The following is an 11,065-nucleotide window of genomic DNA, read 5'->3' as shown; positions in this document are numbered from 1 at the left end:
CCCTTCTGCACCCGGAGGCGCCTGGCTTGAGCCGGGACCGAGGCAGCAGCACCCTCCCTCCCGGGGCAGTGGGTCTGGGTCCGAGGCGCCGGCACAGAGCAGCATGTGTCGAGTGACGTCCCCTCGAGCCATTTAGGGCTCTGGCCTCAGCCCCGTCGTCGGAGCTGAATGTTCTGACGATCGCATGTGTAGCAACTCTCGTTGGCATGACTTGGTCTCTAAGCCGGTGAAAGAAAGAGAAAAGAGTCACACGGCGACCAGGAGGGAGACATTAAGTTGTGGGCTCGCTGTTGACTTTACATTCGGCTTTTCCTGGTGGGTTTTCAGTGAACAGCTCGCGTAAAAGGAACCGGGTGGAAGTAACAGTGTTGAAAGGGCACGTTCGTCCTCCAGCCCTAGTCGACCTCGGGATCAAGCAAGGGCTGTGGCCAGAAAAATGAGCCCATGCTTTTAGGGTCCAGCCACGTGATCCACTTTTCATAGTCCGATCTTTGCCTTAGTGGTCCTTTGACCAATAGCTGTAATTGATCGAATGGTATGTGCTTTACAGGATGAAGATGAGTGGAAGGAATTTGAGCAGAAAGAGGTGGATTACAGCGGCCTCAGAGTTCAGGCAATGCAAATAAGGTATGGTCTTGTTACAGACATGTTCAGATCACCCTTAGGATAGGGGGTGTATGTCTGGCTTTTCTTTTAGCCCCCAAACAGCATCATAGTAGCCTTGCGCTTTAGATATGCTCATTAGGGCTCTAATAGATGGTGCCTAGTCCTTCTCTCTGTGATGGCAGTCATTCTGTATGTTGATCGGAATAGCTGCCAGCTCCAAAATCCTGAGAGAGCTTGCCTACTTCCAGCCCTGGTTAGGTTTTTTTATTTTTATTTTTTATTTGAGACAGCTAAAGTTGATTTTGTGGTTTCAAACTATTTACTTTTTTTTTCCCCCAAAGTATTTCTTTTAATATTGGTGGGTTGAACTCAGTTTTTCTGTGCGTTTCGAAAATAACATGGATGGTTTTCAGGTCCTTTCCAATAAGCAGGTGAATATGTATTTTTGTAATTGAAGCATTCTTACAGAGAAGTACAGGTTTTTTATATTCACACAGTGGAACCAACCTGTGTAATCAGCACCAGAGTCAAGAAACTGAACATTAGAAAGCTCCCCTCCTAACCCTTTGTAGCCAGTGCCTTCACCCCGCAAGGATAACCACTCCTAACGCTATAGATTAACTTTCCCTAGAATTTCCTAGGAACAGAATCAAACATGTTATTTTTACAGTTTAAGAAAACAGTAATTTTTTTTTTTTTAATCCTCACCAGAGGACATTTTTTCCATTGATTTTTAGAGAGAGTGGAAGGGAGCGAGAGAGACAGAGAGAGAGAGAAATGTTCAAAACATCGATGTTAGACAACAATTAGTTGCCTCCCTCACGTACCCCTACATGGCCACGATAGAACCTGCAAACCAGGTTGACTTGGAATAGAACCCCTTGGGCCAATGCTTTAACCATTGAGAAACACTGGCCAGGGCAAGAAAACAGTAATTTTTAAAAACTGGATTGGTTGAATTTTAGAAGATTTGAAACTAAGAAATATTTTATGGCTTGGCCAGAGTGGCTCAGTGATTGAGTGTTGACCTATGAACCAGGAGGTCACAGATTGATGCCAGGTCAGGGCACATGCCCAGGTTGCAGATGCATTCTCCAGGAGGCAACTGGTCAGTGGTTCTCATCAGTGATGTTTCTATCTTTCCCTCTTCCTTCCTCTCTGAAATCAATAAAAAATAGATGTGTGTTTTTTTTTAAGTCCAACCTGTGCGGTCATTTTTAGATTCATGTAAATAAATGTAGGAAAAACAAATGAATATAGGCTTCCATTAGTTTAAGATTTAAAACCCTTTAATCCCAGTTTGAAGTTGGCAATTACTGATGCCAGTGACCACGTGGCACAGTGGAGAAAATAATTTTCCTTAAAGAAATAATGTCTTTTCACCTCTTTAGATGGTAATATTTATGGCCTTAACTCATTCAAAAACCAGGGCTAATTTTGACATGTGTTGAATATCTACCACAGTTAGGTATTAATGTCCGAGCTTCTTCCACATCATTTCCTGAGCTTAACCAAAGTGAAACCTGATTGATGATGGGAACTTTGAGGAACTGCAGCTTCTCCACTCTTGGTTCTTCTGTCTTGGTGTGAAGTAGCAGTGATTAGACTGGAGTTTTCTCTCTTAGCCGTTTGGGTGTGTGGAACTTCCTGTGTGTGGGGTTCCTGTTTTGATGTGGAATAAGGCTCTTGGTCTGCCTCTTCTGACTGCATATTCTTGGAGGAGACTTGAATGACTGGAGGCATAGTGTTTGCTCATGTTGAACTTTAGCAAGAGTAGCAATTTTAGAGGGAAAAATGTTTCAAGTTAATGTTAGACATTGACTTTGTTATATTATGGAGTATTTTAAACTGCACCTATTTTTGTCGTTGAGTATATATCCCATATCCATATTCAAGGCTATTTTAGTCTTCATTTCGGCTACTCCCGAGATGGTGAAACATTTTTTAAATTACAGTCAAACCTCTGTTGTTGAACAAAACTTCAGGCTTCAGTTCTCAAGGGGACAACCCTTTCGTGCCGATTATTCAATACATACAATAAGTCTCCATAAGTTCTAAGAAGGTTAGTGATAGCAGCAAAGTGAAAAGAAAAGTTGTGAGAACAATACTTGAGCTTAGATAGGTACTGTACGTAAGAAAGGTTAAAAAGGAATTATTTGAGGGTCTGGAATGGATTAATTCAATTTACATTATTTTTAATGGGAGAAAAAATTATTTGGGTTTTCTAACAAGTCGCTTCTTGAACAGCCAGAACAAATTAGGTTCTAGAACTGAGGTTCCACTGTACTTACATCCTTCACCTTTGCCGGGGGCATAAGTAAATCTCAGCTAGGATGAGCGTTTAAGTTCTGCTTGACCTGAAGTAGACCAGCTTTTATATTGTGTGTTTTTCATTATTCTTACCATCTAGTCACTGCCCCTAAGTGGCCATCCAGAGGTCTTCCTCTAACCTACTAACATTGAAAAAACTATCTGCTTCAAGAAGCTGCTTTTGTGGATCCTCAGTCACTATGGAGTCTGGGGTCTGTATTTGCATTTTTATAAATCATTCAGTAAAGGGAAATCTGACAGCTCCTGGGGAAGGCTTGAGAGTGAAAAGCCATCTGAAGTTTAATAACAGGGACTAAGATTGTCACTTTATATTCAATACCCTTATAAACTGCAAATTAAATGTTCTTGACCATGGAACTCGATAGGGTCGCCAAGGAAAGACATGTTTCATCCATGGGATGGAGTTGATAATATGGCAAAAAGATGGACTTCAGGAGAAAGAAAAACCTGGGTTTGCATTTTACTCCTGCTTGTGTGTGACCTTGGACAAGTCACTTTATTTTTTTTGTTAATCCTCACCCGAGAATATTTTTTCATTGATTTTCAGGAAGAGTGGAAGAGAGAGGGAAAAACTGAGAGAAACATCGATGTGAGAGAAACACATCGATTGGTTGCCTCCAGTTGCTCCTGCAGAAGCCCCGACCAGGGCCCAGGCTGGGGAGGAGCCTGCAACCAAGGTACATGCCCTTGACCAGAATCAAACTCGGGACTGTTTGGTCTGCAGGCTGACGCTTTATCTACTGAGCCAAACTGGCCAGGGCTATTTTTGAATGTTGGTTCTTACCTGCAAGACTGGGACGACTACTCAAGTGTGCTCTGAGGACTTTGAACAGGATATTTGTAAAATACCCACTTAATTAATATTAATCAAGATAAGTAGGTAAATAGAATGACTTACTCTTGGGAATTTCTCTGCTGTTTAACCACAAGGCACCTGATTTATAAAACTCAAATTAGAGGAGAAGGAGTAGTGAAGTCACATAAGGTTATCATGACTAATCATGTCAGACTCCAGTTAGTCAGTTCACTGTGGACATAGTAGGAGAAAGTGACATGTTCGGGTTGGCGTTAGTATAACCATGCAGACAAAAATCCCTCTGAGTGTTCACTGTTACCTTTTCAATGTACGAGAGAGGCAGCCTTGCTATCTCAATATGGAATAAGGAAAATGAAACATTGGAATTTGACTGAAAATATCTTGAAAGTTGCCCTGGTCTGTGTGGCTGAGTTGGTCAGAGATCATCCCATACACCAAATGATGATGGGTTCGATCCCCAGTTGAACACATGTGCAAGGCAACAGATCGCTGTTTCTCTCTCCCTTCCTCTGAGATCAATTAAATATATATCTTGAAATTTATAGCTTATAGTCTTTTTTTTCTTCCAACTCTTTGCTTTGGGAAATTACAAACTTCAGAAAAGTTGCAGGAATAGTAAAAAAAAAAAAGTACCCTTATACTCTTTGCTTACATCTGTCAATCTTTTTTTAAAAAAATATATTTTTATTGTTTTCAGAGAGGAAGGGAGAGGGAGAGATAGAAACATCAATGATGAGAGAGAATCATTGATTGTGTGCCTCCTGCACACCCCCTACTGGGGATCAAGCCCACAACCTGGGCATGTGCCCTTGACCAGGGTGGAACCAGTGACTTTTCAGTCTGCAAGCCAATGCTCTATCCACTGAGCGAAACCAGCTAGGGCTACCAATCGTTTTTGCCATATTTGCTTTATCTTTAGTTAGTTGCAGATATTGATCTAGTCTTGAAGTACTTGACACTACATAGTAGGTTAGCAAGTTGGACCTTTATTGAAGACTAGAGGTCCAGTGCAAGAAATTCCTGCACAGGTGGGTCCCTAGGCCTGGCCAGGGCCTTCCTTCATTCCGCGCCACCACCTGGTGGTCAGCACACATCATAGCAAGCAATTGAACTCTGGTTGAACTCTTGAGGGGACATTTTGCGAATATACACACACACACCAGAGGCCCGGTGCACGAAATTCATGCAAGAGTAGGCCTTCCCCCGGCTGCCGGCACTGGCTTCCCTCGAAGCCTGGTCTAATTAGCATATTACACTTTTATTATTATAGCTATAGATAAGTGTTCATTTGAAAGGAGGAAAATTTCAGTAGCAACAGACATACTGTATTAATGTCCTAGCTCACATTTACTAACTAGTCTGAAATTTAAGTACCAAGAGTATTATAAGGACATGTATCAAATTTTGTGTCTAAATAGATTTTATTCAGAGTCATGCCATTATAGATAAGTTCTTGAGAGGGAAGCCATTGAGATGATGATTGAAGGGATCTACCACTTGAACTTAGATTATTGGTTGATAGTAGGATCTGTAGGCCTTTCCCATCTTTAAAATGGATCTTTAGGAGAATGAAATATTTCATTTAGTACTTGAGGTTACTAAATGTTGAGTGTTTAAACCCATTCAGTAGGACTGGTTAAGTTGTCCTTTGAAGAGAAGAAATTGCTTCTGCATCCAAACTAGATCTATTGTAGCAAATTTGTGTGACTACTATGTGTGCCACACATTGTGGTCGTAAAAATAGCTCATGCTCTACTAAACACCAGTAGATCATTTCAGTGATATGCAGGGTGCTGTGGGGTACAGGAGAGAGACACGTAGTCTACCATGAAGAGGTAGAGAAAGAGTCCTTGCATGAGGTGCAGTGACATTTACGCCACCAGGCATATCTGTGGGGCCATTTCTATCTCCCTGTTTTACTGTTGTAACAGTTGCTGGATAATAGTGTCAAACCAGTGGAGATGCCCAGCATTCCAGCAAAAGCACGGTCATATCTGGATTTTGTTTTAGCTGCTTCTCCCTAGTGTTGGGGAAGGGGGTTTAAGGACACATAAATTCTCATGTAATGTCCTTTGAGATAAGGAGGTAAGAACGTTCTGTTCTTTATAAATATACTGCTGTGGGATGTATAATCCTGAACAACCTTATTAAAGAAAGTGAATTCCTCAAATCTCAAAATGAAGAATTTCTGTGCCCTACCTTAGAACTGTAAAGAGGATAAAATGAAATAAGAGACTACCTGAAAGCATATGCCCTCTGGAGTCCCATTGACTTGGCTCTGCTACTTTGTAGCCCTGGAAAATGTATTTAAATGTCTTGAGTATCAGTTTCCTCATATGTACAATGGGTTTTCTCCCTGCTTTGTGTTGTTTCCGGTTTAACTTTGTAAAGTCGGTAGAAGGCTGCCTGGCATAGTAGATATTCAGTAAATATTCCTTTTCTAGCACCATCATTCTCCCCTACCCCACAATAGTGCCTTACAGACATGCATATTTAAGACAGTATACTTTGTGAATTTCGATACTGAAATAACAATAATATCATAGTGTTTAAAATCATCAGATTTAGCTGATGGAAAGCTATATATTATATGTGGGTCAGACACAGAATTTTAGCCTAATTGTGTTTGCAACATGGTTCTTGTTCTGGCTTTGGTATTTGGAGATTGGACATTTTCTGAAATATGTAAATATAAAAAAAAAATAGGATATTTAAATAATTTCTACCCTGAAATTTAAGTACCAAGAGTATTATAAGGACATGTATCAAATTTTGTGTCTAAATAGATTTTATTCAGAGTCATGCCATTATAGATAAGTTCTTGAGAGGGAAGCCATTGAGATGATGATTGAAGGGATCTACCACTTGAACTTAGATTATTGGTTGATAGTAGGATCTGTAGGCCTTTCCCATCTTTAAAATGGATCTTTAGGAGAATGAAATATTTCATTTAGTACTTGAGGTTACTAAATGTTGAGTGTTTAAACCCATTCTGTAGGACTGGTTAAGTACTGTGGCATTTTGGCAAGACTCTCAGCATCTCCCTCTGTTGGATGAAGGGTCTTGACAATTTCCAATGTTTAGCTTAGCTAATACTTCAGAATCTTAAGCCAGAATACTAGGTTTTCCTTTTGTGCCCATTATAGATTTGCAGTCTATCTAATTAAAGCAGATCACTCTTATTTTTTAATAAGATTATCATCTAGAAGTAATTTTAGATTCTATGATTATTTCTTCACTTTTCTCGGAGGGTAAAGAGGTGATAAATACTAGACATAAAAGAATTTGTTTTTACTTGGGACTCTCGGTATTCTGTCAGACCAAACGAGAAAAACAATATGTTTTTTATTATTTTTATTTATTTATTGTTATTGATTTCAGAGAGGAAGGAAGAGGGAGAGAGATATAGAAACATCAATGATGAGAGAGAATCATTGATCAGCAACCTCCTGCATGCCCCACACTGGGTATCGAGCCTGCAACCCAGGCATGTGCCCTGACCGGGAATCAAACTGTGACCTCCTGGTTCATAGGTCGACACTTACCCATTGAGCCACACTAGCTGGGCTACTTTTAACATTTTAAAGGTCATTCTAGATGTCTTTCTATTTTAAGTGTATGTATAAGTTTTATTTTAGTAAGTTATGACATGAATATTACTTCCCTGTTAGTATAGGCGTAACATTTTTTTTAAATTTTTTAAATTTTTTATTGTTTTCAGAGAGGAAGGGAGAGGGAGAGGGAGAGAGACAGAAACATCAATGATGAGAGAGAATCATTGATTGGCTGCCTCCTGGACACCCCCTACTGGGGATCGAGCCTGCAACCCAGGCATGTGCCCTTAACTAGAATCGAACCTGGGACATTTCAGTCCGCAGGCTGACCCTCTATCCACTGAGCAAAACCAGCCAGGGCTAGGTGTAACATTTTAAATGGATTCATAGGATTCTTTGTTAATGAAAAGGAAAACTGAAGGGTCACTTGGCCATATCTTAAGTAAAATCCTGCTCTAAATGCAGATTGAAGATACAGTTCGTTTGTTCCCTTCTCCCCTTCCTGATTGCCAGCCTAAGCCTGAGTTCTAGAATCACCTCCAGTTGGTGGACAATTCATAAGTGTCTTTAAAGGAGTGCAATAGATATCCAAGAAAATTGTTTTATAGCCAGGACTTGTCTTGTTTTAAAAGAAATGGAAGGAGAGCACCCTTAGATGTTCTTGTACAAAAGTCAAGAGAGGCCGAGATTTTCGAAGGTCATATAGTCAGCGTGGGAGTCATCTGTACATTGTTAGGGCCATGATCTTGGGTCAGATATCAAAGGGTGAAAGCGTCTAAAAGGGTGGAATGCCAAGGGTCAGAGCTTTAGACAACAGCCATGTTTTGTGTTTTTTTTAATTGTTATTATTTTTTTAAATATATTTTATTGATTTTTTACAGAGAAGAAGGGAGAGGGACAGAGAGCTAGAAACATCGATGAGAGAGAAACATTGATCAGCCGCCTCCTGTACACCCCGCACTGGGGATGTGCCTGCAACCAAGGCACATGCCCTTGACTGGAATTGAACCTGGGACCCTTCAGTCCACAGGCTGACACTCTATCCACTGAGCCAAACCGGCTAGGGCCAGCTATGTATTTTTTTAATCGAGAAAAGAGTGGTCCCAATAGTGGAGATTGATAAACTGAAGACCTAGGGAAAACCACCATTGGCATGGGAGAGAATTCAGGGAAAAGGTTGGTGGTCTGTACCAGGTGCATCATCAGCAAGGGCAAGAGTTGCAGAAAGGAAGGTTGATTTGGCAGTTCTCTCCCTGCTGTGAAGTTGGCAGTATAGAGAAGCAAGATATGTGCTTGATCTTGTGGAACATTCAGGTTTATGTAAAATAAGTAATCTAGCCAAAGGAGAAATAATCAAAGAAACCTTGGAGGAATCACAGATTTCTGACTCAAGTCAATTCAAGAATTTTTAAATGGCATTAAAAAAAACTGCAGGCACTCTAGGATGCTGAGTTCCACTGAGGATCTCTATTTTGAGAGTATTTTGTAACATGTACGAACAGATTAGCAAATGAAACTATACAACTTTCAAAAACCATTCATTCCACCCCTAGAAATATGCTTTCCACAAATGCCTGGTTGTATACTTCGGTTCTAGAAAAATCTAGTAATTGTACCTTGAATCCTTCAAGTTGCCCTTTTCTCTGCATTTCAGGTTAGACAAGCCGGTCACCCTTCCTTCTCCGTTACTTGAGCCAATAGTTGGCGTTCTTTTTCTTGGGGCTGCTATATATAATCATGCAGGTTGTCATGGCCTAGCATATCGGTGTGTTAAGTATTTCTAAATGTTTTTGAGTATAGGAAGTTCGCAAAAGGGAAGTGCACACTATCAGGCCATGTGGTTTTCTAAACCTTTTTTCAGCATGAAGTCAAGTGGAAGACCTACTATGTAAATAAGTAAAATCCCCTATTTTCTATCTTTTAAACAAATAATGTACTTTGTAGAGCCTAAGTGACTTCTCCAGGGCCACACAAAACCAGCATTGATAGAACTAAAAATTTGGACTGAGTTTTCCTGGTGTAATTGAATTCACTTGCTTTTTCAATAGTGAAAAGGAAGAAGATGATAGTGAAAAAAGAGAAGATCCAGGTGATAATTGGGAAGAAGGTGGAGGTGGTGGTGGTGGTGTAGAAAAATCTTCAGGTCCCTGGAATAAAACAGCTCCGGTACAAGCACCTCCTGCTCCAGTAGTTGGTAATTTTAATATTTCATTTTCATGAAAATGTCTATGTATAATTTTATATGCGATCAGCTTTCAACTAAATGCATGTTTGTGGAGGGGTTAGTAGGGTTCCTTTCCATTCCTGGGAAGGAGGCTTAAAGACTTTCACATTCACAGGAATTTGGAAGTTAAGATACAGGCTTTTCTGTAGACTAGTTAAATTTTTATGTAAACTAACTTGCCAAATTTAGATATTTAAGCATTTCAATTTTAGACAGCTGACTAAGGAATATTGGCTACCTGTATTTTTTTTTTTTTTGAGAGGGAGAGAGAGGCATCGATTTGTTGTTCCACTTATTTTTGCATTTATTGGTTGATTCTTTTTTTTTTTTAAATATATTTTATTGATCTTCCACAGAGAGGAAGGGAGAGGGATAGAGAGTCAGAAACATCGATGAGAGAGAAACATCAATCAGCTGCCTCCTGCACACTCCCCACTGGGTATGTGCCCGCAACCAAGGTACATGCCCCTGACCGGAATCGAACCTGGGACCCTTGAGTCCGCAGGCCGACGCTCTATCCACTGAGCCAAACCAGCCAGGGCTGGTTGATTCTTGTATGTGCCCTGATTGGGGATTGAACCTACAACCATGGCATATTGAAACGATGCTCTAACAATCTGAGCTACTTGGCTAGGGCGAAACCTTAGATCTTACAGTAGTTTTATGACCCATCAGAGGGCCAAAGCATGTAAACAGATGTACAGAAAATAATCACTAAAAGTCTGACACTGAAAAGTATATTTTTTGCCTATCTGACAAAAAAGATATAATTTTTTAAAATATATTTTATTGATTTTTTACAGAGAGGAAGGGAGAGGGATAGAGAGTTAGAAACACCGATCAGCTGCCTCCTGCACACTCCCTACTGGGGATGTGCCCGCAACCAAGGTACATGCCCTTGACCGGAATCGAACCTGGGACCCTTCAGTCCGCAGGCTGACTCTCTATCCACTGAGCCAAATCAGCTAGGGCAAAAGATATAATTTTTATTCATTCACACCATGTGGCTATTGTTGTGGTTGACTGTTGTCAAAGAAGTCAGTGTCCCTGACTAAATAGTCAGGTATGCATGTTTTTAAAATTCTTGTGGCACACTGATTGAAATCACTGCTTTAATATACCCATTATTCTATATAGACCAATATAAACAAAAACAAATCACCCCAAATCTTCCAGAGATCACAGATAACTACTGTCCGTATTTTTGCATTCGTTTTGGCATTTTGCTATGTGTGTTTCTCCATTTAACTTTTTATTTTTTGAACTGTATCTGTAGTGATCCCTACTGCTTGCTGCATTGCTAAACCCATTGCCCAAGTCTCGGTCCTCATCTGATTTGTCCCAGCAGCAGCATTTGCCACAGTTGATCACCCTATTGAAACACACTCTTCTGTTGGTTTCCAGGACACTGAATTCTGCCCCCTCCTTGGTTGGTTCAGTCTCTCTTGGCAGTCTCTCTATATCAGTGGTTCTCAACCTGGGCTGAACATTAGAATCACCTGGGAATCTTTTTAAAATCCTGATTTCTGGGCC

At 40.4% G+C, this 11,065-nt stretch overlaps 1 protein-coding gene across 5 annotated transcripts in view; it reads left to right on the top strand.

Annotated features, from left to right (window-relative positions):
- The first annotated feature begins 517 nt into the window (after nt 1-517).
- Nucleotides 518-11,065, top strand: part of CDV3 (CDV3 homolog (mouse)) — a 15,368-nt gene continuing 4,820 nt past the window's right edge. For all 5 annotated transcript variants that reach the window (XM_014537520.1, XM_005863573.2, XM_005863570.2 and 2 more), the window contains exons 1-2: nt 518-627; nt 9,357-9,502. In XM_014537520.1, the coding sequence (XP_014393006.1) occupies nt 533-627; nt 9,357-9,502 (241 nt within the window). In that variant the 5' untranslated portion in view covers nt 518-532. The remainder of the gene's footprint in view (nt 628-9,356; nt 9,503-11,065) is intronic.

Source organism: Myotis brandtii, unplaced genomic scaffold (assembly GCF_000412655.1).
Source record: "Myotis brandtii unplaced genomic scaffold, ASM41265v1 scaffold18, whole genome shotgun sequence".
NCBI classification, from domain to species: Eukaryota; Metazoa; Chordata; class Mammalia; order Chiroptera; family Vespertilionidae; genus Myotis; species Myotis brandtii.
Note: the sequence above shows the minus strand (reverse complement) of the source record. Positions and strands in the feature narration are given on the sequence as shown.